Source organism: Rana temporaria, chromosome 7 (genome assembly GCF_905171775.1).
Source record: "Rana temporaria chromosome 7, aRanTem1.1, whole genome shotgun sequence".
NCBI classification, from domain to species: Eukaryota; Metazoa; Chordata; class Amphibia; order Anura; family Ranidae; genus Rana; species Rana temporaria.
This window is the reverse complement of record NC_053495.1, coordinates 113,568,813-113,596,734: the sequence shown is the minus strand read 5'-3', so window position 1 is coordinate 113,596,734 and position 27,922 is coordinate 113,568,813. Positions and strand designations below refer to the sequence as shown.

Here is a 27,922-nt window from a genome sequence, read left to right as displayed (position 1 = left end):
GGCGGGAACATTACAACTTTGAATCTCTGTTATGATTGGCGCCGCGCTGCGTATAGACACTCCCCCTCGCTCGGGATTGGACAGTTCACCCGAGCGAGGGGGAGTGTCTATGCGTGGTGCGAATCATTACAGCTATTCAAAGCTGTAATGTTCCCGCCCGTATTACACAGTCGGCGGCAGCGGGGATGCGGCGAATGGCGGCGGATTACGGCGTTTCGTGGCGGCGGGCGGCGTTCGGCGGCAAGTATTCTATTTATGTATCGGGGCGGGGTATCGGCGTCTGAGTACCGCCGAAAAAACTCGGAATCGGTCCCGATACCGATACTAGTATCGGTATCGGGACAACCCTAGCCAAAATATATGTCTTTGGTTAAAAAAATAATAAATTGGTTTGCTTGAAGCATTTGTGTCTACAAACTGTGTGTGTGTGTGTTTAATATAAATATATATATATATATATATATATATATATATATATATATATATATATATATATATATATATATATATATATATATATATATACACATATATATATATATATATACACACATACATACACACATACATACATACATACATACATACATACATATACATATATATATACACACACACACACACACACACACACACATATACATATATATACATACACACACACACGCATACACACACACCAGGGTTTGACAAATTTGCTTGGAATCTAGGAGCCAGCTAAAAAAGTTAGAAGCCAGAAACCGCACCCGTCCTGACGAGCTCGCGCGCAGAAGCGAACACATACGTGAGTAGCGCCCGCATATATAAACGGTATTCAAACCACACGTGAGGTATCGCCGCGATCGTTGGAGCGAGAGCAATAATTCTAGCTCTATACCTCTGTGATAGATTATTCTAAAATCCCTATTTTCAAATTAGGCCAATTCTTTTTATTATTAGAATCACTGAAATGTTTTCCCTTTCCTATATTCCTTATACTGTTTGTTTTCTTACGCATTATGCATATGTGTTGCAATGCAGATATTAGGTTGTAAAGGTTACCATTTAAAATGGAGATACAAAAGGACTATTATTAAGAGCAGATGTCATCCCCCCCACTCTTCACTCTTCCACTCCCAAACCACCCCTCCCTCCTAAATTCCTCAATTGTAACAGGAAAGCCTCCCCCTCCTTCTCACTCGGACCTCTTGGAAGGAAACTTGCAGAGCTGAATGAACTTTTGCCTGTATCTGAACAGTGCACAAAAGACTTACACTGGATGATGTGGGCTGCATGCCCAAACATACACTTCCATTTCCTTGCTCCTAGACAGTCCCTACCATTGTCTGAAATCAAGATGGCTCCTGGACCTTTGGAATATGAGCCATGTGCTACAGATGTCACAGGGAGGGGGGGAGGGAAGAATGGGTGTGAATGTATAATATGAACCAATCAGCATGCATAATGTTTTGTGATGTAATTTTACCAATAATACAATTAACTGGGAAAGCCCAGTCACTTCCTGTTGAGCTGAGAAGCTGGAAAGGTAAGCTGTAAATCTTTTTGTCTGGATTGCACATTTCACCATATTAATTTGAATCAAACGGCAGAATGGGTAATGCTGAGATTGTATCAGGGCCTCATCCTCATCATTTTGGCGCGACCAACGTGGCTTTGCTTTTTTTATCTGACCGGTCGCAACGGAAGCTTGAATGGAGAGACCCTGTTCGAATCTGCAGTATAGCAGGCTCTCTCCCTTCATTCGCTTTTTGTTGCTCCTGGCCAGTCTAAAGATGGGAAAGTTCTTGAGCAAAGTTTTTAACCCATCGTCCCTTCTGCCGGGTTGATATCTGTGTTTTCTGTTTGAAGTTGTATGTTTTCTGTTAGTTTGAATGTGGCTGTTTCGGGTCTATGTCTGTGGGTGGCGGGTGGACAGTATCTTCCCTTCAGGGGTCCTGAGCCGGTGTCTTGGGGTGGAGATGTTTATGTGTGCATGGTGTCACTGGATTCCTTCCTAAAACATCCGTGATTTACTGGTGTTGGGTTAAGTGAGGTTGGCAATATGCACATGTCAATATGTCTGGTCTGAAAAGAGAGGTTTTTGGGGTTCACTTAACTAAGGGAGTTAAGGGCACTTGGCTAAGAGGAGCCAAGAGAGTTTTTTTGGGGGGTTGACTTTTGGGGGTTGTCTTGGCTAAGGGAGCTAAGAGGTTTTTGGGGTTCACTTAACTAAGGGAGTCAAGGGCACTTGGCTAAGAGGAGCTAAGAGTTTTTTTGGGGGGGTTGACGGGAGCCAAGTTTTTTTCTGAGGGTTTTCTTTTTACATTATACATATGTGTATAGACAAAATACATTTATGTATTTTTTTTTTAAATATTTTTGGGGTTAGGGGTTAAGAATTAGCGCCCTGCAGACAGAGGGGCTGAAAGAGTCGTATTCTGTGTATTTTGTGTGTTCTGTTTTTTTTGTCCGTGCGTTTTTACATGCATTCTTGTTATGGGGGATGCAAGCAGCCCAGAAATCTTGGGAGGGGAGCATGCACGCTGCAGACTGTTTTTTTTACTTTGTTTCACTCCTATCCACACCCCCTCCCTCCTTTTCTGATCAGGACAGGCTCTGGGATTTCCCTCCCACCCCCCCCCCCTCCTCCTCTTGACTAGCTTAGATCAGGTTTCTCTGTAAGGTTCTGGGAGAAGCTAGGATAGTCATAGTAATTACACATAGTGCACAGGTTTGTACACATAGGTCTGGTGTGTGTTTAAAGGAACACTAGGTCAAGTCATTACTTTTGTTGAGACACGGCTTATTGCTGTTCCATATATATGTGTATATGTAGATCTCTGTGGAGTTACATTTGTCAGAATGTATCTGTTTAAAAATCTCAGTAATTCACAGAAATGTGAGGGTTTTGGGACAGCCCAGGCTATTTTAAAATAGTCCTCAGCTGGCTTCCTGACTGGCACAAGCTAACTCGCTTTGCATAGCTAGTGTTCCTGTAGGGGAAGGTAAGATAAAATCCTGCCCCTCCCTGTAATGGTGGCACAAACTGGGTGTGTGAGGAATGTCCATGTCTTCACCCATCATTGTGTGCATACCCTTAGAAGCGCTTTCAGGGTCTGGGTTCCGTAGGGATTGACCACAGCCCTGGACCTCTATAGCAACCTGCCGCTAACTACATGCATTGCATTAAGCTCCGGAGGTGAGCGCCCTATTAAACAGTGAAGGCAATGATCTTGCTATAAGGGAGAAGAGGTCCATCAGCTTAGGACATTAGCAAAAAAAAAACTGAGGTCTCAGAGTTGGGTAGGGTTAAAGGGGCACTGTATGCACCAACTGCAATTGAAACAATTTGTTTTCTTTCTATAACAGTGCATATGTAATACAATCAATAAATTCACCAAGACCTGGGCAAATCTAAAATTAAAAAGGACTTTATTTTATAATGTAGTTTTCAAATGTGTCCCTGGAAAAAAAATTCAGTTTACACAAAGCAACTGTGTTCCCTTTCATCTTCTGTGCCTGACAACACATCAAATCATAAAAAAAGATAAAAAGGTAGAAGGAATGAGGAAATTCAAAATAAAATGAATAAAACAAATTTTATGGCTGGCTTAAAAAAAAAAAAAAAAAAAAAACACGTGTGGGAGGGGAGGGACTTTATAGGCACAAACACACTTAAAAAGGGTACAGTATAAAAGTGTTACACATTTATTTTTTTAAACAAAAACACGTGAAGATAAAAAAAAAAAAGGGGCTGACATTACAACATGATGTTTTATGTGAATCCTGAAGCGCTCACCAGCTCTCTGTTCAGCTGGTGAGAACTTCAGCCTGGTATATAGCGTCTCAGGACTTTATAGAATATGGAACCTCAGTTTCCACCTATTTAGTACAAATATGCCAGAGGTGAAGATTAGAGAGGACACCTCTACAGCCTGCATTATATATATATATATATATATATATATATATATATATATATATATATATATATATATATATATATATATATATATATATATATATATATATATATATATATATGTTGATCTGATGCATCATATGATGGGGAGATTTTTCAGCTGGCCAACCCTTTTGTTTTTAATGGAAGGAAGATTGGAACCTTTCTACATTATCTTTCATATTGAGTACTCTGTCCCCTGAGGAAGTGTTTATTGAAATGTGTTGGCTCGTCACAGAGTTACCTCATAAGGGTCTGCCTTTAAACATCCCAGGCTGTGTGGACCACAGAGTATTCACATAAACCATCTATCTGTAATGCACCATTGCAATGGCAGCCTTTTGGTGTTATTTTAATGCATTTTTGAGTAATAAAAAAATGTGTAATATATTGTTATTCTGTACCAATGTGCGTGTGCTGCTTCATTCTTTGTGCCTAAAAAGTCCTTCCCATAAGAAGTTTTTTGGTATTGAGCATTTTGGGGATGTGGCACATTACAAAAATGAATATTTCCCTATAAATAATATGTATTAAAACATTAAAAGGTAACCAGGTAGCAGAGGTACAAGCTTTGACAAGAAGGGTAATCTGAATATGCAGTGCCACAAAAAAAAAAAAAACGACAACATAAACAATTTTTTTTCTCACCAGCTGTGGATCTATTGAGGACTATGGATCTGTAGACAAATACTATAGACATGTTAAACTCCCATGCAGTGTCATTTATCGAATATACACAAGTATATCAGACAATTGAAATTGCACAATATACCTCAATTAGGAGCAGAATTACATATACAGTATATACTTTAAGCGCATTTCAATACATTAAAACGTTTTAAACTTTTACTATTGAGCTGTACAGGCTTATATTTCAGTGCGTTTCTGAGAACTTCAGTGGTTGAGTTAGTTTTAATAAGGCACCGTTTGTTTTTAAAGGCAAAGGCATTTTGGGTGACATTGTTCCTGTGCCACAAAATCCAGTTTACCGAATGCATGAAAAAAACACACTTTGCGTATTTAAAAATAGACAACACAAGGTGCAGATATGCTTTGCAAAATGTAATCAGAGTACATGCATTAACAGAGTATACACATTCACTCTATAGTGAAAGTTTCTTTAGGGATTCGAGGTTTGGTGAGATCCTTAATGTCATCCAACATTTTCTTGGGAGTGATGATATGAGTAGATCCTGCAGATAAAAAATAAACAAATGAAAAAACAAAAACACAAGCTCGAACTATAAAGAAGTATTAAGGTAAAAACACAACTGTGCCCTCCCTCCCCCAACTGTCCAGGTGCAGAAGATGCAAAGATGTGTTACAGCATTGCAATCAAATGAAAACCAGGTTCCCGATTCAGATAAAAACATGTATTGCATTATAAAAATCATCAAGAATGCTAGAACTGACACTTTAAAAAAAAAAAAATAGGATTTTTATAACGCAAACAGCTTACCTGTAAAATCCTTTTCTTCGAGTCAAAGGACACAGAGCCTTAGTAATAACTAGATGGGTATATATAGGCCACCTTCAGGTGTTTGAAACTGGCACACCCCAAGACAGGAAGTTCCCTCCCCTATATAACCCCTCCCATACCAGGAGTACCTCAGTTTTGTAGCAATACAATAAGTATCCCAAGAAGAGGGGCGGAAACTCCGACTCCCGTGATGTACTCGAAGAAAAGGATTTTTACAAGTAAGCCGTTATAAAAATTCTATTTTCTTTTTCGTACATCACGGGACAGAGCCTTAGTAATAACTAAATGGGATGTTCCAAAGCAATGTCCCTTGAGGGGAGCAAAGACACCTAAATAAAGCAGGGCGCCACCAGACGTGAGGACCTATACCGCGCCCCAAGGCGATATCCTAATGCCTTTTTACATCCAGCTGATAAAATGTATTAATGTGTGTACCGAAGACCAGGTTGCGGCCTTGCAGATCTGAGTTTGAGGCTTGATAATGCATTGCTCATGAAGCACTAACTGCCCTGGTAGAATGTGCTCTAACTTGAAAGGGTGGAACTCTCCCTTTCAAACCATAAGCCTGAAAAATAACTTGTCAAATCCACTTGGAAATAGTTGATTTCGATGCTGCCTGCCCCTCCCTGGGGCCTTCCGGCAGTACAAACAAAACATCAGTTTTTCGAATATGAACAGTAGCCTTTAGATAGACCTTAACTGCTCTCACTACATCCAAAGAATGCAACAATCTCTCTTCTGCAGAACTAGGTTCTGGAAAAAAAAAAAAAAAAAAAGGAAGGGAGAACCACATCTTGGTTCAAATGAAAACCTGACACCACCTTAGGGAGAAAGGTTGGATGAGGACTACTTTGTCCTTATGATCAAATATGGCTCTTTACAAGAAAGAGCAGCCAACTTTGAGGCCTCGTACACACAACCGGTTTTCTCGGCAAGAAACAGCAAGAAAACGGTTGGCAGAGCTTTTTGCCGAGAAAACCGTTTGTGAAGAAGAAAAATAAAGAATCTGCTCTCTACTTTCTCGTTGGGATTCTAGGCAGTGTTTTCCTGCCAAGAAACCCGAGCGTGTGTATGCTTACCTGCCTCCATGGAAACCCACGCATGCTCGATGAGACTTTGACGCATGGGCAGTAGCTTCCAAGGCATAGGTAGGTTGAAGCAAGAGTTGTTGTCAATAACGTCACCGTGTTCTTGCCATACAAAAGAACGGCGGTTCTTTTGAATGTGCGTTTGTACACAGGGCTTGGCAACCCCCAACGGGATTCTCGCCCGTGTGTACAGGGCTTCATACTCTTCTAGAGGTCACGGAGAAGAGGACCGGGTCGCGAGTGTGCCGCCGGCACGGCTGGGATGAACACAGTAATCATGGATGCAGATTCATTGCTAGCTTGGTCACATTGTGTACTTCCTTCTCTAGAAGAGTGCTCAGATTCCCCACATGCCTGAAGTCCCATAATCAGCCTGCACCATCACAGCTTGAACAACTGCCGCACCCCCCCCCCCCATTTGATTGACAGTGACGCTGTTAGGATGGGATACTTGCAATCATATAACCACTGAATAAAAAAAAAATCAGGTTTTTGGAAGCTTTTTTTTTTATTAAACATTGCAGTGATGTTTTTGATATTATGGGTAATGGCCCGATTGTTTTTTGTAGACCTCACATAAGCTTTAATAAAACAAACTTACAAGTCAGCAGGTCTTTTTTCACCACCCAAATATAATGATATGTGCTTCTGAAAGGTGACCCTAGTCCTATGTCCCTACTGTAATAATCCATGCAAACCATATGCAGTTATATGGCAACATTTCAGCAATCCTTGTCAAACTAGGGGCCCTTAAGCGGACCATAGAAATTTGGCCAGTTCAGCAGGACCTAGATGCATTTCAAATCAGTGTGTGGATGTCCCTGTTTGACAGAAGGCAATCGATAGGGAATTCCCCCATCCACCTTATTTGTACTGACTAAACATAAAAAAGCTTTACATTTTTCAACTAACTACTACAGGGGATAAACGTGATTACTGTATTTATTGGCATATAACTCTCACTTTTTTACCCAGGAAATAGAGGGTAAACTGTGTCTGCGTGTTATACGCAGGGGGCTGTGGAAAGTTTTCCTGAAATGTACCTCTTAAAGTTATACGCCTGCACGCGTTATACGCCGATAAATACGGTATCTAGTTCAGCTCCAAAGCAATTTAAAAAAATATTCGCACATATGTAAAAATCTTAATTTTTGGCAATAAAAATCAATTAAACCCCCAGAACATTATATATTTTCTCAATACAGGAGGCCCTGTAGAATAAAAAGGTGATAGTTGCAAATTTTTGTTTCACATGATGTTTGTGCAACTGTTTAACCACTTCCCGCCTAGCCTATAGCAGAGTGATGGCCGGGAAGTGGTTCCGTTATCCTGTTATATACGACATCCAGCAGGATAACATGTGATGGCGAGCAGCGTGGTGATCGCGAGTGCGGCGTGTCAGTCTGATCGTGGCAAGGAGCCTCTGACCGAACCTTCTTACCACATGATCAGCTGTGATTAATCATTGATCATCGTGTGAACCAGTAAGGGGTGGTAAACGGCATTCCTCGGTTTGCGCTGACAGGGAGAGCCGGTCGGCGGGGGGGGGGGGGGGGGGGGATTGTGTCTGTGCTGATAATCAGCACATTGATTATCAGCACAGTCTCCATCAGATGTGCCCATCACATGCCAATCAGTGCCCAACAGCTGCCAGTCAGTGCCCCCTAAACAAGGGGGGAGTCACTTAGCTATATGTGTGAAAGTGAGTGGCAGCTATGGAGCCGTCACATCACTTTCACTTTGAAGTTCTGTCGCCGGCTGAACAAAACCCACACAGGCTTGTGATTAAGTGTTCACTTTTTGGATGTAAATAGTACATCCAAAGAGCTCAATTGGTAATAGACCATTGTAAAAAATAAAAGGGCTAAATTATTATTTTCCATGTGGGAACAAATACAACATTTAGCATGTGCAAAAGTTTGGTGTTCCTGCAACTGATTCACTGGCATCTTTTGCTTCAACTCTTGAGTATATGCCTATTTTAACCACTTCAGCCCTGGAAGAATTGGCTGCTCAATGACCAGGCCATTTTATGCAATACAGCACTGTGTCGCTTTAACCGACAATTGCATGGTCGTGCGACACTGCACCCAAAACAAAATTGACATATTTTTTCACCACAAATAGAGCCTTCTTTTGGTGGTATTTGAGCATTTATGCGGTTTTTATTTTTTGTGCTATAAAGAAAAAAACAAGAGCGACAATTTTGAAAAAAAATCTATATATTTTGTACTTTTTGCTTTAATAGCCCCAATTTGTATTTTTTTTAAAAAAGCAAATTTTTTCCTCAGTTTAGGCCGATATGTATTCTTCTGGAGGACATGTCAGACACTTGACACATTTTTGGGACCATTGGCATTCATACAGTGATCAGTGCTTTAAAAATGCACTGATTACTGTAAAAATGCCACTGGCAGGGAAGGGGTTAACACTAGGGGGTGACCAAGGGGTTAACAGTGTTCCCTATGTGTGTGTTCTAACTGTGGGGGATGGGACTAAAGGAGATGAGAGATCGTGGTTCCCATCTACTAGGAACTCACAATCTCTCCTCACAGAACTGGGATGTGTGTGTTTACACACACACACACACACACACACACCTGTTCTGCCGCCTCTCGTGCCCGGCGATCACTTTGACTGCCGGTTAAGCGCATCGGCGCCACCCGCTGTCCAGCAGGTGCACCCGTCATCCCGCTTAAAGGGCCCGACGTACAGCTATGACGATTTGTGCCGACCTGCCGCCGTATAACGACATTGGCTGTTTTTTTTTTAGTTTTGGATAAAATGGCGAGGGGCTAGAAACCTTGGTAATTTTTTTTATTATTATTGCTGTCTAGTTCATGTTATGAAGATTTACTCGCCATTTGTCCTGGTAATTAGCTACTGTTACCAGGACTGAAAGGAAGGGAAAATTCTAAATTTTGAGTGGTTACCAGAACAAGAAGAGAGGAGACTTTCAATAGCAACACTCGCTCAAGTAGTGACAACTAAAAGGGGCATTGTCCTAATTTTGGAGATTTTTCCTCTCATTTACTGTTGTGTCTAAAGGACAGGAAGTAAAAAGGAAATCTGGAAAAAAAAAAAAAAAAAAAAAAAAAAAAAACTGATGGCAGTTTAAACATTCCCCCTGCTGTATCCAAAATGGAAAAAAGGGACCCACACGTTTTCTAAACAGCTCCATACTGCTACATTAAACATTTTGGGACAATTGACCTGATATTAGCATGCTTGAGCAAAAATAAGACACCCATCATCTGCAGTTAGGGAAAGTAGGAATTCTTTATGGCTTCTATTTAAGTTTGAAAATATACTAACAATGGAAGGTTTATAACTTACCAATTATAACCTGGACAAACTTGTTGGCATGTGTCACTTCATAAGCACAACGAATTTCAGAGTATGTGATCCCTCCAATTACGAAAATTATCATCTTAGACACGGTTTTCCGTTCTTCACGGCCTATTGTATTGTGTTTCTGTCGGGCACTAAACAAAAAATAGAAATCATTGGTAGAGAAAATGGGTGTAATATTAGTATTTTTGGTTTACATGTTAAAAATCTAAATTTTTTGAGTACATCACAGGACACAGAGGACTTTCTGTTCATCACTACTTGGTTTAGGTTGCCACCTTCAGGTTAATAAACACTGGCCAAAAAAAGGGCAAGAATCCCCACCCAGGCATAGCCTCTTACAGCTCTGCGAAGACACAGTTTTGTAGCAAGGAATGAGGAACAGACAGCAGGATAAGCATCTCTGTGTCCTGTGATCTACTCCAAGAAAAGGTATTTTACAGGTAAACCAAAATAACTAGTTTCCTGATTGTATATCACAGGACAGAGGATGACACATAGAAGAGATTGAGGACAGTAAAAAAGACCACGTGAACCACCGAGTAAGCCCATTTTTATTTTAACCACTTCCAGCCCAAGGACGTCATATGACGTCCTGGACTTTCAGTGGGGATATCTGAATGATGCCTGCAGCTACAGGCATCATTCAGATATCCATCTCTTCAGCCGGCGAATCCCTGCACCATAAGAACGATCATAGCGGCGGTTCCGCCGCTTGATCGTTCTTATAGGCGGCGGGAGGGAACGTCCCCCCTCCCGCCGCCATCCGGTGCTTCTCCGGGCTCTCCCGTGCCATCGGAGACCCGGAGAAACGATCCGCCGGCGTCTGATGGAAACCATAGAGTAGACTGGTGACCAGATGGTAGACTGGTGACTCTATGATCGTCGGAGGCCCGGGCGCGATGTTATGACGTCACGCCCGGGTCCTGGAATGTAAACACAGCCGCAATGGCGGCTGAAAGCATTAGATCTGTGAATTTTTTTTCATGATCTCATGCTTTCCAGCCTGGAGGAGAGATGTGGGGTCTTATTGACCCTGCATCTCTCCATAAAAAGAGGACCTGTCACACTGATTCCTATTACAAGGGATGTTTACATTCCTTGTAATAGGAATAAAAGTGATAAAAACAAAAAAAGTCAAAAAAAGTGTAAAAATAAAAGAAGTTGAGTAAAATAAAATAATACAAAAAACATTTTTAAACGCCCCTATCCCCGGTAGCTCGCGCTCAGAAGCGAACACACAGGCAAGTCCCGCCCACATATGTAAACGCCGTTCAAACCACACGTGAGGTATCGCCGCGTGCGTTAGAGCGCCGGCAACAATTCTAGCTCTAGACCTCCTCTGTAACTCTAAATTTGTAACTTGTAAAAAAAAAAAAAAATAAGCGACGCCTATGGAGATTTTTAAGTACTGACGTTTGGCGCCATTCCATGAGTGTGCGCAATTTTAAAGCATGACATGTTAGGTATCTATTTACTCGGCGTAACTTCATCTTTCACATTATACAAAAAAATTGGGCTAACTTTACTGTTTTGTTATTTTTTAATTATTTTTCCCCAAAAAAAGGCGTTTGAAAAATTATTGCGCAAATACTGTGCGAGATAAAAAGTTGCAATGGCCGGCATTTTATTCCCTAGGGTGTCTGCTAAAAAAATATATATAGTGTTTGGGGGTTCTGAGTAATGTTCTAACAAAAAAATTATGATTTATGCATGTAGGAGAGAAGTGCCAAAATAGGCCCGGTATGGAAGTGGTTAAAATGTTTAATTTTTGTGTTTTTTACTTTTTTGTTCGAATATATATCTATGGTTTGTCCCAAGCATGTGTGAATCCACTTACCTTTGACTGACTGACTGCCTCTGCTGGGTGTCCATTCCAAGCATAAAACTACTTTTCAAAATGAATCTTAAAAAGCATTTTACCGACTTTTCTCCTGCAATTGTGAGGTCATGTCCCCACGTAGCAGCCCCAAAAACTAGCCGAATCACCCAGGGAGCACTGACACTCCTGGTGTACTAGGCCCTTACAATAAAAGGGTGAACCTTGCCCTTATTACCACAGGCCTGAGAAATGAAAAACAATTCACCTAGAAATAGTGTATCGATAGGCAGCCGGACCCTTGCAAAGGACTCAAGCAGAACAAACAGGGAATCAAACTGTTGAAACAACGCTGTATACGCTGTATACTTCAGATAAACCACTCATCATCCAAAGAGGGAAACGCCTTCTCATTGGGATGCTGACCTTAGATATGAAAAAGCCTCAAAATCACTTTATCCTGGCAAAGAACCAGGAAAGGTTTCCTGCAGAAAAATTGCAATGAACGCCGAGACCCTCTGAACAGTGGTAATGTCCAAAATACAACAACCTTGCACTTAAGAGTCAAGGCAATCTCCCAGAGGAGGTTCAATAGGAAAAGTATGCAAAACAGACAAAGCCAATTTAAAAAGGTCCCACGGAGATAAGGGGGCTCACACAGGCAGAACAAACTGCACGACACCATACACAAAAGGCTTGTACACCGAGGAATGAGACGCTAGGTTTTCTGAAACAGAATGGTCAAGGCTGAGATCTGTCCCTTTATGGTACTTAAGGCCAGAGACATCTAAAACACCAGATAAAAAGCCACAACGCACCCAACAACGTACGGGCGAGGTTGAAAATTATAAGCCTTGCACCAGGCAAAGAAAAGCTTTTAATGTATGGTGTTACACCTTTCAGAAGGTCGACCCTCCTGCTTGAGGCAGATAGGGGGATTACAGAGACAACACCCCTTTCTCTCAGGATTTTGGCTTCAACGGTCATGCCATCAAAGACCGCCACAGCAAACAAGATGGAAGATTGGACCCTGCAACGACAAATTTGGCCGATCTGGAAGAGCCCGGGGCTCGTTTGATGCAAACATCCTAAATTTTGTGCCAATCAGAATCACCAGAATGTCCTCCATCTTTATCCTGTGCAACAGGTGAGGAAGACAAATCTCTGCGAACACCTCCAACCAATACCATTGCCATGTTGAGGACTAAGTACTTCAAACAGTGTGTCGGAACCAAGCCCGACTTATGAAGGTTCAAATCCTAAGTGCACCGTTCCAGAACTTGTACCATCTGCTGGACATTGACTTTAAGCTACTGCGCTGGTTGGTCCCAATCAATCAGGTCATCAAGGTACCCCACAACAGTGAAACATTGGGGTCCTCCATAATCTCGGAACCAGAGCCAACACCTTGGTAAATACTCTGTGGACAGGCAGAAGGGCCACACCAAAAACTGTTAGAGGTGATCCTCCACTGTGAATAGCAGAAATCACTAGGATAGAAAATCAAAAGTATAATTATGCATCTTTGATATCCACTGATGCAAGACATATTCCCCTCTGGTACTGGTGTAATGACCTCTGGAACAGAAGCCCTTCCAGGAGGTGAAAAAAAAAAAAAAAACACTCCTTTTTGTGTCTCCAAAAGATATCAATTCAGTACATAATGCATGGAGGTGGAAAACTGTGAAACGTCAGTTTGTATTCTCTAGACACCATGTTGCATGTCGTCTAAGTTACTGAGTCCATGTAGCCGCAAAGGCTGATAAACATTGACCTACTCACGCAAGTGGGGGTTTATCCCTTTACTGTGACCTGCCTCCAGAGCTAGAAGTGATGGGAGCCCAGTTCTGCTTGGACAAAGTCTTTTGCTTTTAAAGCCTGAGCCTGGCTGCTTACAGAATATAGGCAACTCTCCTTGGATTCCACAGGCATCGCAGTTTGACTTGTGACCTTTGTCTTCTTCTTTAGTGGTAAGAGCATGCTTTTAGCCAGTGTCACCTTTTGGCTAAAGGCATCCAAGCATGGTCCAAACAATAGTTGAGCCTCAAAAGGGCAGCTTCCTAATTTGTTTCTTGCAGAGTTCTGCCAAATAACACTTGAGCTACAGGATCCTTTTCACACGGACAGACAAGGGTCCCACCAGTGAAAGCTGTTGTACAGAATTTTCCGATGAATCCACTGAAACACTTAAGGCTTTAAAAAAATCTTATAGAAACGGTCAGATAGAATCCCCTGGGTTCAATTCTCTGGCACAGAGCATGTGTTTCACTGGAAAAGATTTGGCGGTCGTCAGAACCCAAATCCAGTAAACTTTGGAAAAGAGGTTTCTGAAACTGGCAACTTCAAGTTAGTTTGCACTACCCTCTGCTAGGAAGCCAACTGTGGTCTTCTGTGTCTGAGACAGCCCCAAACACATCTTTGGAGAGTCTTGTGTACAGGATTTTCTATCCTCCACTGCTTCCTCCTCTTCCTCAGCTTGAGGATTATCCACTTAAACCCGATCCTCCTGCACAAGGGGAAAAGAGGGAAGGAGAGCACCCACATTTTCATCCTAGGCAGTCCAAACCAGTGAAAACCCCTGAGACCTGGTCTTACAAACCAGGAATGGGTGGAGAAAAATGTCCTTCTTTGGATACAAGGGAAATGGAGGATTGTGCCCAAGACAGACAAAATACCAGATAATGGATGTATTCAGACCCTTTGGGAGCTGTGCAGAGGGTCCTCCCTCACCGATAGGGAAATTTGGAGGGCTGACCCAATTGTTACCGCACCCACTTCTCTGCCATGGCCTACTGAGGGTCTGCAGGCCTTTTATATTCTACGGGAATGGGCACCCAGCTGACAGGTGTGCAGACACAGGCCAAAACACCCAAGTAGCACAAGTGCTGAAAGCTGCTATGCCAAGCAGGAGCTGTGACAGGGTAGCTGAACCACTGGCTGTACTGATCTGGAGGGGTCTGTGAAGCACATGTCACTATAACCAGGGAACTAGAAAAATGGCAGACACATGCGAAAAGGTGCCATTCTGCCCCTTTTAGAACACCAATGATACAGCGCTGCAGTGCTAGGAAACGGCCAAACAGTCCCAAAGTCCATATTGTGGCGTACAGGACAGGAAGTCTAAGAGTCTGGGTTATATGTTGCTACCTTCAGGTGATTGGTCAATTTCAAAGGCTTTGCTGAGAACACCCCCAGTGCACCCTTTTAACCCCACCCACTTTGTGGTACTGCAATTTTGTGAAAAGAAAGAAGGAAAAAACAGAAGACAGAGATGAGGGACATGTGTCTTGTGATGTACTCCAAGACATTGAATTTACAGGTAAGTCACAATTCCCCATTATCTTAAAATTTTACAGTGCAGGACAGGAAGTCCTTGACCATGGGACAACCCCAAGCAATACACTGGATTAAAACCTCCTGGGTGTGTTTTGGGGCAGTACACTGGGAAAGGAGGACATTATCTTCATTGGAGTGAAAAGGAGAAGCTAGGTTAAGGAGAAAGGCAAGTCTGGGTCTCAGGACAACCTTATACCTATGTAAGACAAGAAAAAAAGACTCCTTGCAAGAAAGAGCTGCCAACGTAGAGACATGCCTGGTGGAGGTAATGGCAACCAAAATAGCTACCTTACTCATGAGATTTGTTAATGCGATATCCCAAAAAGGTTTCAAATAGAGTTTTTTTTTTAAGAACTGAAAGTACCAGATTCAATTGCTATGGAGACACAGGAAGTCAGAATGGGGGGTTAACATCAGCAACTCCTTCTATAAAAGGTATATAGTGGAAAAAGAAAGGATAAGGCAGAAACCTGTACCAGAGTCCTAAGAGCCAGATGCTGGTCTAGGCCAAAATGGAGGAAGGCCAGGATGCAAGGAATAGAATATTCCCAGGAGTTGAGGTTCTCGCTTTTGCACTGGCCAAAGTAGGCTCCCCAGGTACAATTGTAGACTTTAAGAGAAGTAGATTTTCTTGCCTTGAGTAGGGTGGGAACATCAAATATAGCAATGCCACTATCCTTTAGGCTGAGATACCTGATACAGAAGTGAAAATCATCATCCAGAAACAAACCAAGAGATGCTTGATCAACCCGACAGCTTGACAGTTGACTTCAGAGAAGACATTTTTTTATGGTAAAATGTTTGCCTGGGCCATGTCAAGGACCAGCCCGCCAAGTAGTCCCAGGCAATGGGGAGGCTGGAGAGCAGAATTTTTTAAAGGTTGAGCAGCCATCAGGAAGTGGATCACTTTTTGTATGTTGGAACACAGGATTATGGTTGAGTTATCTTTCAGTGGAAGGTCATCCAGGTATCCCATGACCTGGATGCCCTGAGATCTGAGCAGGCCCACGAGAGGAGCAATGACTTTTGTGAAGACTCTCGATACAGAGAAGTGCACGAAGGGGCGTAGTTGAAATTCTATTTTATAGCCCCTAGAAAGGACATATTGGACCCAGGACGTCATGGATCCAGACCAGCACAAAATTCTTCACATATGCACAGAGAGCAGTGTCAACCTAAAGATTTGTTGCAGTACATTCTCTAGGGTATCAACAGCTGAAGGGGTGAGCTTTAATTGTTCCAGCAGAACAGGGTCCTCGACAACACTGCACTCTCTAATTATTTTTCCAGTCCAGAAAAAAAAGCAAATAAATTAATATAGCGTATACAATTGTGACACAAGTCATATTGTAATTGAATATTATTAAAAATGACCATTCCTTTTCAATCTGCAGTTGCTCTCATTTTCTGAAAATGCAATGCAATATGGCTACCTGGAGGTGTTCTGTACACAGAATGTGTACAGTACGCCCCCCAGCAACGTTTCCTGCTTGTGCGATTGGCTCAACGATTTTCCCAGAAGTCTGCACTAAGATACAAGACATTTTTCAGGCAACCCCCGCAAAACAAAAAATTTCATTTTTGGTGAGCTACTCCCAATAGGAACACGTCTAAAGAGATGCAGGTCAAGCAGCTTTCTTCATTAGCGCTCTGCAGCTGATTGATAATTACAAGACCACTCCCATTAGACTCACTCAGAATAGGGGCACAGAGGTACAAACAGCAATTTCTTCAGAACAAAAAGGTAGGAATCTGCAACAGTTTGTTAAAATCCTTGTAATGTACATAGATCACCCAGAGGGGTATGTTTTTTTTCTCAACAAAAGTGGAGTTCACTTTAAAGGGAGGGAACATTCAGAAAAAGGCTTTTTCTGGCTTTATTCGCCACAGAGAGGAGGGTAAATACAGTATCTCACAAAAGTGAGTACATTCCTCACATTTTTGTAAATATTTTATATGGCACCTTATGGCAAAGAACTCTAAGGATCTAAAAAAGAGAATTGTTGCTCTACATAACGCTGGCCTGGGCTATAAAGAAGATTGCCAAGACCCTGAAACTGAGCTGCAGAATGGTGGCCAAGACCATAGAGTGGTTTAACAGGACAGGTTCCACTCAGAACAGGCCTCAAAGAAGTTGAGTGCACGGGCTTAGTGTCATATGCAGAGGTTGTCTTTGGAAAATAGACGTATGAGTGCTGCCAGCAGAGGTTGAAGGCGTGGGGGGTCAGAATCAGCCTGTCAGTGCTCAGACCATGCCCTACACACTGCATCAAAATGGTCTGCATGGCTGTCGTCACAGAAGAAAGTCTCTTCTAAAGATGATGCACAAAAAAGCCTGCAAACAGTTTGCTGAAGACAAGCAGATTAAGAACATGGATTATTGGAACCATGTCCTGTGGTCGGATGAGACCAAGATAACCTTATTTGGTTCAGATGGTGTCAAGCGTGTGTGACGTCAACCAGGTGAGGAATACAAAGACAAGTGTGTCTTGCCTACAGTCAGTCAAGCATGGTGGTGGGAGTGTCATGGTCTGGGGCTGCACGAGTGCTGCTGACACACTGGGGAGCTACATTTCGAGGAAACCATGAATGCCAACATGTAATGTGACAAACTGAAACAGAGCATGATCCCCTCCCTTCAGAGACTGGGCCGCAGAGTAGTATTCCAACATGACAACGACCCCAAACACACCTCCAAGACGACCACTGCCTTGCTAATGAAGCCTAGGATAAAGGTGCTGGACTGACCAAGCATGTCTCCAGACCTAAACCCTATTGCGCATCTGTGGGGCATCCTCAAAACAGAAGGTGGAGGAGCGCATGGAAGAGGACTTCAGTGGCAACCTGTGAAGCTCTGGTGAACTCCATGCCCAAGAGGTTTAGGTATTGACACTTTGGGCCCAATTTGGACATTTTCACTTAGGAGTGTACTCACTTTTGTTGCCAGCGGTTTAGGCATGGCTGTGTGTGGAGTTATTTTGAGGGGACAAAAATTTACACCGTTATACAAGATGTACACACACTACATTGTAGAAAAGTGTAATTTTTTCCAGTGTTGTCACATGAAAGGATCTAATAAAATATTTACAAAATGTGAGGGGTGTACTCACTTGTGAGATACTGCACTTACCTTCCCTTCCTCTGTGATGGGCTTTACTGTTACAGTAAAGCCCATCACCGGCTCCAAATTTTGATACCAGGATTATGACTGTAGGCACAATCCTTGTATAACTGCTTCCTGACAATGCCGTATAAAGACACGTAGAGAGGTTGGAAAGCAGTTAAACTTGCTTATGCAACAGTATTAGTACAGGAAAAATTATTCAAGATTTTTTTTTTTTTTAAGTCTCTATGATTTTTTTTTTTTTTAATTCAATAACATTCATGGTGAATTCAGGAGAATGTGCTGAGTCACACATTTTTGGATAGATGTACCTGCTTGCAAATTCCAGAATACAGGCAATTGTAGTTCAATAACGGTATGATCCGCAGACTGGGGAATCTGGGTGCATATATTCAGGTTATTGAAAAATTACAGTTGCATATCTTCAAGTTAATGAAAAATTGCAGTTTTCTGAATGATGAAGTTGCCTGTCCATAAACAGATTGCAAATTCTACTTGAAGATACTAAATGATTATGCACAAATTAAACTGGAAGATTAAAATTTAGCCACCTGTATGACCAGGCCCGGATTTACTCCCTTTGCCGCCCCAAGGCCGGGTCCTTCAATGCCGCCCCCGCCTGCACAGTACGGGGGGGGACATTTTCGGCAGGACACTGAGAAGCGGGGGGGGGGGTGTTGCTGCCAAAAATGACAAAATGACAGCAGGGGGTTGCTGCTGCCAAGAACTATCTCACCTCCTCTTCCCTCTGTTTTTTCTCCTCTCACCATCTGCATGACAGGGGGGAACTCCCGATATGAAAGTGAAAGTGTCCTCTCCTCTCAGCCGCAGTGCCGCCCCTGCACCCACTGCCGCCCAAGGCCTGGCCTTGTTGGCCTTGTCTGGAATCCGGCCCTGTGTATGACTCCTACTTTCACAGTGCTCCAGAAACTAAGGTCTTTCTCTAGCTCAAAAACATAACTCTGGTCTGCCATTTTTACTAGTCAGTGAGGCTGCCCATCATGAGGAGATTGAGAAAACACTGAGTGTGAGAGCTCAAATGGAGAGAAGACTGCGCAAACCAAAACATTAATTTTCCCATATTTTCTCAATGTGTCAGATACTCGTATGAAGTTATGCCTCTGTTCTTAAGTGTTCCAAGTTCTAATAAAAGCAGAGACAGAGTGAAATAAGAGCCCACACTGAAGCAATGTTCTTTATATGATTAGTACGAATAATCGTAACAACAACTCGCCAGGTTTCTAAATGCCTCAATATAGCTTGTATGCGTTCCATAAAGGTAATGGTGACGCAAGCATTAAAAAATGGTCACGTTACCTGGCATGAAATAAGCTTACACTTACCTGACTGCCCCAGAACCATTCCAAGCTGAAGGACACTCTGAACAGTATGGCCATTCCCTGGAGTCTAACTTGTTCTCAATATTGTCCTGTACAAAGATGAAAGGTAAAACCATTGCCGATTCTGATAATGCCATCAAACAACCAGATAAAGAAGATATGAAAACTATATTATCTTATTTTACAATAATGTTATTACAATCTTCAAATATAAAGATACAAAAAAGCGTATATTAATTTTGTATTATACAGTATATAAAGAGGAAACATGTAGGCTACAGAAAAAATATATGCTAGATATAAAGTGACTGCCATATAAAAAAGAAACAATATGACCTTAAAACGCTCCGAGCCCATCAATTCTTTCGGAATGGTAATCTGCTTACGTACACAGATCTGAATTCAGTGCTCCCACACATTGATCTGACGGTCTTTAGATACCTACAACTTAAACATTTTTTTGGGTCTACCCATATGCGATCACGGTGGTGTAGAGATCTTTCCCCTTTGGAAAAGATTTGTGTGACCAAAGAACCCCAAAGACACTTGATTTCCAAAATGTACTCCCTGCTGGTCCCAGATGCGGCCCTTAGCTCTAACATACGCATGGCTTGGGATACTGATCTATCTCTTGCCCTTTCTGACGGGGATTGGGACCGCATCTGGGACTACACTCACAAGGGCTCCATAAACGTCTCAGCACAGGAGAACAGATACAAACTTTGCACCAGATGGTACCGGACACCCGAAAAACTCCACAAAATTTATCCAGCGGTTTCTCCAGACTGCTGGAGATGTGATGGGAAGAAAGGCTCTTTATTACACATCTGGTGGGATTGCCCCTCGTTGGCTCAATTTTGGAAGGAGATATATGATAGTATAGTACAAATCACTACCATGCAGATCGCCTTCTCCCCAGCGCAATTCCTATTGCACCACACTCCTATACCAAAATCACAGTGCCGGAATTCATTAACACTCCATCTTGTGAATGCAGCAACCCAATGCATTCCCTTGCACTGGAAATCTAAAATCCCCCCAACGCTAGAAGAATGGTACTCAAGGGTCAACAAAATAGAGGAGATGGAACGGCTGATACACCAAGCTAAGGACATACATGAGAAATATAGAATTACTTGGGACAGTTGGTTACACTACAAAGACTCCCTGAGGTCAGGCATTGCACCTACTTAGTCACCCTTCTACTCTTCATTATTCTATCCCAGGCCCTGCACCTCCTTTTCCTCTCCAACCCATGCTTTACCCCCCCTTTTTTCACCATTTAGGGTAAAAAGTTACTATAGATATAAGATGAATATAGATTCCCCCGGGTTCTACAAGAGAATCCTTAGGGGGGGGGTTAGATCATAATGGTTCAAAACTCTGGATGACTACCCTGGGTCATGTTATAGACCCGACTTATTTTCTCCCCCCTATCGTCCCTCACAGATTGCTCCCTTTACGGGACGTGTGGGGTGGAGTGTACCCTTTTAGTATCCTTCCCTCCTCCCCCTTTCCCTATTTTTTTTTTTTTTATATATATATATATACACACTTGAATGTTCTCTCTAAAGAGCTGTATGGATGCTCAATAAATTTAGCCTCAACTTTTTGTCTATGATTAGACTGTTTAAGATTTGGCTGTTCATAATATAACGGTCTATGTTGTAATTCACATAATCTTGATTTGCTTTTTCTTCATCGAAAATTTATTGCAATGTACTTGTATTACATTTCTGTATTGCTAAAATATTCAATAAAATATTTTGGAAAAAAAAAAAAAAAAAAAAAAAGAAACAATATACCTGTAAACAGCTAGCCGACTGCTAGTATGGGGATACCAGGGAGGGGTAAGTAAATTGGGGGAAGGGATAAAGATATTGGATTAATCCAAGGGTGGTATTCAGCTCCAATGTAAAAAATGTCCCAATGTGCAGCCAACTGTTTTGACAGCAATTCAAGGATCTATAGGCTGATAAACAGTACATACTACGCCAATCAAATGGAATCTGTAAAGGGTTAAAGCCTTTGAACTGTGTAGGGTCTTTAGTGGGTGTGTGTGCGCAAAGGGAACGTCTACATTCGTATTGTGTTCTGGAGCTGGCTTGGGACAGGCGTAGATACTGGATGCGTATCCATTTAAATGCTTAAAAGACTAGTGGCTTGTCCGGACGTGCCTGCCTCTCCTGCCCCCCCCCACCGCTGGGTGCCCCCTTCTGATTGGGCACCTCTCTGTTCTTCCTCCTTTATCCTACTCTACTGTCTTTTCTCTCATCTCTCCCCCTCTTATCTTGAATACAGGAAAAATGAGATGGGGGGCAGGGCCCTCGAGGCCCCGGAACGCCTATTTTTATGCCCTCTCGGATGCTCCGCACCGGGTGGGGGACAGAGTTGGGTCTTATTACAGCTTTGACGGGGTAATATATCCCCGTAGACATATCACCTAGGGACCCCTGTTTCCTGTCCGGGCGGTGCTTGCATCTGTGGAGCACCTGTTTTGTGATGTTATCAGTTGTATTGTTGTACTGTTGTGATTGTAATGCTTTACTGTTTGTTGTGGCCCCCGGGGGCCGGCCTCTCTGTAATAAATAAAGAATAAAAAAAAATTAAAAAAAAGACTAGTGGCTTAGTAAGTAAGATTTTATTGTTCTAATAAAAAAGGGCTGCACAAGGAAAACACTCTGTCTCCTTATGTTTTTGTGAGGAAAGTGGTGACCCTGACAGGAGGGTTGAACAGTAGTGAAGCAGCATCAGCCTAAGGATGTTAGGAAGTTTTAAGGCAGGAGCTAATAGCCTTATGGAGAATCCCTGTGAAAGAGACAGGCTACTGTGAGTCAGAAGAAACAACTCTGCCAGGGAGACCATGTTGGATTGCACTGAAAGTGAAGCGGAGAGAGGGGAGCTCACCACTACTGCCCATTGACAGCAAGGTTGGGGGAGATTTTTTACAGATTGCATAGTCTGTGGGAGTCCAGCATTGGCCATTACCATCTGACTGGTGTGGTATGTACTGTTTATTGGCCTAAATATCCCTGGAGTACTGTCAAAAACAAGTAGCTGTCCAATAGCGAATATACCTTAGTAAACAGAACAATGAGTAGAGCTTGATTTCACTTAGCTGGAGAGAATGGCATAGGAGTTCATCTCCATGAAAGGAATGTGTAGCTGAGAATGACCTATTATAAAAGTAGATCTGCCTGAGTGTGAGCTCATGAAAGCGGAACTTTGCCCATAACAACTTAATAAAGTTCTTTAGTAAGGAACATACATTAATGATTATACTACCAAAATTAGTGTGTGCTGTAAATTGCCTCCAGCATTGCCCCAGTTTCTTCTTGCTGGAGGCTGCAATTTTGTTGAAGCCCAGAGTAGTAAAACAAAGCGGAACTAAACCCATCTATTGGTTTAATAAAAAATAAAAAAAAAACACACAGCAATCCTGGTGCTCTAGGAATGTAACCAACTGTCACATATGCTTTTGTTCTCAACAAAATGGTCAAACCATCGAATGGCTGCTATCAAAACTGATTGCATGTGCAGCACTAAGTTGCAGATCAAACTGAAGCAGCTTTCTTGGCTGTAAAGGATAGGAGGATTTAATTCTGCTTTAGACCTCTTTTACACTGGAGGCGTTTTTCAGACGCTGTAGCTCTAAAATAGAGCCTCAAAAAAGCCTCGATTGCAATCCCTGCGCTGGCAGGACGTCAAAAAAGTCCCGCAAGCAGCTTTTTTGAGGCGCTTTAGGAGCGGTGTACACACCGCTCCTAAAGCACCTCTGCCAATTCAAATCAATTGGCAGCCCCACTGAAGAACATGCAAAGCACCTCGGCAGCGCTGCTTTTAATCCTTTATTCGGCTGCTAGCGGGGGTTAAAAGCACCCTAAAAACGCAGCTAAAACTACCAGCGCTTTACCGTCGATGCCCAGGTGCTGGCAGTGTGAAAGGGCTCTTAAAGTGGAACTAAACCCATCGAGTTAATGGATTTAAAAAAGTGTTACATTTCCAGCATGCCTGGGAATGCGGTCACATATGCTTGTGCTTTCAACCAAACTGTCAAGCCACCAAATGTCTGGTGTCATAACCAATTACATGTGCAGCACCATGGCAGTTACAGATCAAACAGAAGGTAAGATAGCAGCGTCCTTGACTGAAAAAGGATAGGAGGGTTTACTTCCACTTTAAAACGGTTAGCAGATCAGCCGTTACAAATTCGGCAGTGCCCAAAAATAGAGAGCAACTGAGCATGTGCAGAGCAGGGTGAAACAGCACATTACTGGATGTTAAACATTTTTTATGTTTTATATAGCTAGACCTGGAAAAAGTTCCACTTTAACCTTTTCAGGAGCTTGCGAATACTGACAATATCGACATTGTCCACATGCCCAGTTTCATTTATTTTTATATGAATATTTAAAAATTCTGGACATTTGAGGGAAAAGATTTTTTCTCCATGTAAATATGTAGTACCTTTGGTTAAAGTGATTGTAAAGCTTTGTTTTTTTTTAAAATAACAAACAAACATGTCATACTTACCTACACAGTTTGTGCAGTTTGTTTTGCATAGAGTGGCCCCGATCCACCTCTTCTGGGGTCCCCCAGCGGCACCATCAGCTCCTCCCCACACCGTATAACCCCCTAGGAGAAGCGCTGCATTTACAGGCAAACTGAGGAATCTTCTCTCCTTCCAATGAGGCTCGGGTACCATCCATTTTGTCCGACAGCTTTTTCGACTGGATCCGAATGAAGTCCACGATTCTAAAAATAACTTTTTTATGTCTGCTCTGCGTCCCGTGATGTACGATAAAGAAAAACTATTATTTCTCAGGACAAATGTCTGCGATGCATAACTAGCTCCTTAACCACTTAAGCCCCGGACCAAAATGCAGGTAAAGGACCAGGCCCCTTTTTGCGATTCGGCACTGCATCACTATAACTGACAATTGCGCGGTCGACGTGGCTCCCAAACAAAATTGGCGTCCTTTTCCCACAAATAGAGCTTTCTTTTGGTGGTATTTGATCACCTCTGCGGTTTTTATTTTTTGCGCTATAACCAAAAATAGAGCGACAATTTTGAAAAAAAATCTATATTTTTTACTTTTTGCTCTAATAAATATCCCCCAAAAATATATAAAAAAAAATGTTTTTTTCCTCAGTTTAGGCCGATACGTATTCTTCTACATATTTTTGGTAAAAAAAAAAAAAAAAAAAGCAATAAGCGTTTACAAAATAGGGGATAGTTTTATTAATTTTTTTTTTTTTTTTTTTTACTACTAATGGCGGTGATCAGCGATTTTTTTCATGACTGCAACATTATGGCGGACACTTCAGACAATTTTGACTCATTTTTGGGACCATTGTGATTTTAACAGCAAAAAATGCATTGTTTATTGTGGAAATGACAGTTGCAGTTTGGGAGTTAACCACAGGGGGCATCTAGTGTGTGTTTACAACTGTAGGGGGGTGTGGCTGTAGGAGTGACATCATCGATTGTGTCTCCCTATAAAGGGGTGATACGATCGATGCAGCCGCCACAGTGAAGCACGGGGAAGCCGTGTTTACACGTGGCTCTCCCGTTCTTCAGTTCCGGGGACCGATCACAGGACCCCAGCGGCGATCGGGTCACGGAGCTTCGGACCGGGTCGCGGGCCCGCGACCCACGGCTGGGTAGACGTACAGGACGTGCATCTGCCCAGCCGTGCCATTCTACTGACGTATATTTACAGGAGGCGGTTAATACACACCAACTATTCTATTATGCTTACTAGCTCCATAAACTCAGCAGGTAAAGCATCCTTAAAGCGGAGGTCCGGTTTTAAAAAAATAAATAAAAATTAAGTCAGCAGCTACTAACACTGTAGCTGCTGACTTAAAGGGTCACTAAAGGAAAAAAATGTTTTTGCTGAAATGACTGTTTATTGGGTATAGAGACATAAAAGTTAACTGATTCCTTTTAAAAATGATTAAAAATTGAATTTAATCTATCATATAATGTGCCTCTAGTTTCACTTTCTGTTTTAAAGGTACATACATGAAGTTCCGGGTGAGAGGTGAGTCGGGAAGACTCACAGAACAAAAACAAACAAATCCAGGGCAGTGTTTTGTTTTTAAAATGAATCCGATTGGTTCTGAGGAGTTTTAGACACACAGTAATGACAGCTTAGACCACAGTGAAAAGCTCCCAGTACTGTGGTTATAAGGAAACAGGCAACCAGGAAGTGTGGAGATCACAGCAGAATTACAGCTACTTCAAAGCAAAAATGAACAATGAGGACATGAAACCAGTACTGCAGTAAGGTAAAGGAAGCTATTTAGCTAAAAAAAAAAAATTCCTTTAGTGACCCTTTAATAAGGACACTCACCTGTCCAGGGTGCCCGCGATGACGACAGCCAAAGCCGAGCAATCGCTCGTGTCTCGGCTGCCCCCGCCACCAACCTCGGTGAGGGAATCAGGAAGTGAAGCCTTGCGTGCGCATGCACGAGCCGCGCGACGTGAATGGGTGAGGTCTCCCGGGACACACACAGATTAGGACGATCTGCCTAGCAACAGGCACTTCAGGTATGTATAAAAATAAAAAATGTTTTTTCATTTTTTGCAGAATTTTTTTTTCTTGCTTTAATTTGCATGGCACAGGACTGCATTTTGGGAATAAATGACTCAGCCCAAACTGCTCATGAAAATCTTTTTCCCCACGTTTCTTACAAACAAGTTATTTGCTTGCCTGTCCCTGGATGAATGGAAAAAGCTGACAAATCAAAGGAATCAATCTCACCTCTAGAACATCTTTTATGATTGGTGTCCATCTGGACAGCTGGAATGTTTCTTCTCTTGATCGGTCCCTCCTGGCTAGTTTACGATGTAAGGACTGAAAAAAATAAAAAAAGTTAATGGCACATCAAAATAAAAATGTGCTAAAGCAGGGGTCTCAAACCGGTGGCCCCCCAGCTGTTGCAGAACTACAATTCCCATAAGGCATTGCAAGGCTGACAGTTACAAGCATGACTCCCATAGGCAGAGGCATGATGGGACTTGTAGTTCCGCAACAGCTGGAGGGCCGCCAATTTGAGACCGCTGTGCTAAAGAGAACCTTTTTGTTTTTGACACCAGGATGGCTTACGGTGAATTTAACATACACACTTTACCATTGGTTGCATTAAAGAGCCCATTTATTTGAATGTGCTGCCTAACACATTGCAATAACAAACAAATAAAACAGCTGCATTTTTGCCAGCACCAGTAATACGTTATGATGCAACGTGGTATGCTGCCATGCAGGAGCACTGGGGTATCAACATAGTTACCACGATGCAGTGTAGAAGGGCCCCTACTGAGTGGAAATTGGGAATGCCAGTTAGCCTCTGTTGCCTGGCTAGGATTCTGAACCTGTTAACCACTAAGTTACCAACCAAAAAAAAATATGGAAATGAGGTGGTTTGACTTTACGATGACTTTGCTTGCTGCATGCTTCTAAGTTAGCAAGTCAAAAAAGTAGCATGGCCAGGGATGGTCAGCTAATTAGCATTATCAGAACTTAAGGTCATCAGCAATTGCTGTCTTCAAATTTATTTAAATCCGGGTTTTTGAGCTTTATAGGAGTATGCCACCAGGAGAAAGAAGGGTAATTGAAAAAACATATTTAGACTTCATTTACAGGATTACATAAGTATCTTTAAAAGTATCTCTTTTTTTAACCCGGGTGTGGTGTGCAAAAATAAAACACCGAAGTGAACCAAAAAAAAGTAAATTTTTATAGCTAATGTTTTAGTTTTGTATAGAGTAAGGGAGATAATTGTAGGGTTTCACTGCTGTTCGGGGCTCAGAGACAATTTCCTTAGTTTCCCAACAACAACCTTTCCAGGAGAGGAAGTCAAGTAAAGTACAGGAAACGCTCCAAATGCAACACAGACAGAAGTAAAAAAATGATTTTTGTACTCCCTGTAAACTCCTTTTCTCAGATTTTAGTGAGGGACACAGATTTAATCATAATAAACAACCTAGGAAATTGTCTACAGGAGAAATGAGCACTAGGCACATGGAGAACTGAATGCCAGCCTAGAGCGGCACGATTCTGGATAAAAGGAGAATAACTTTTTAGAATAAAGATCACAATTCTCGACTTAACACCATCTTTCGCATTATTCCAAAAATTGGGCCAACTTTACCGTTTTTTTTTTTTTTATTCATTGAAGTGTATTTTTTCACAAAAAATTGCTTTTGAAAGACCGCTGCACATATACAGTGACGCAAAATATTACAACCACCACCATTTTATTCTCTAGGGCAGGGATATGCAATTAGCGGACCTCCAGCTGTTGCAAAACTACAAGTCCCATCATGCCTCTGCCTCTGGGTGTCATGCTTGTGGCTGTCAGAGTCTTGCTATGCCTCATGGGACTTGTAGTTCTGCAACAGCTGGAGGTCCGCTAATTGCATATCCCTGCTCTAG

At 42.2% G+C, this 27,922-nt stretch overlaps 1 protein-coding gene across 1 annotated transcript in view; it reads right to left on the bottom strand.

Moving 5' to 3' along the window:
- Positions 1-4,836: 4,836 nt before the first annotated feature.
- The window catches only part of STXBP3 (syntaxin binding protein 3), a 73,990-nt gene continuing 50,904 nt past the window's right edge, over positions 4,837-27,922 (bottom strand). The window contains exons 16-19 of the mRNA XM_040359845.1: positions 26,249-26,341; positions 19,482-19,567; positions 9,845-9,993; positions 4,837-5,133 (exon numbers count right to left, since the gene is read on the bottom strand). Coding sequence (XP_040215779.1) covers positions 5,039-5,133; positions 9,845-9,993; positions 19,482-19,567; positions 26,249-26,341 — 423 coding nt within the window. The 3' untranslated portion in view covers positions 4,837-5,038. The remainder of the gene's footprint in view (positions 5,134-9,844; positions 9,994-19,481; positions 19,568-26,248; positions 26,342-27,922) is intronic.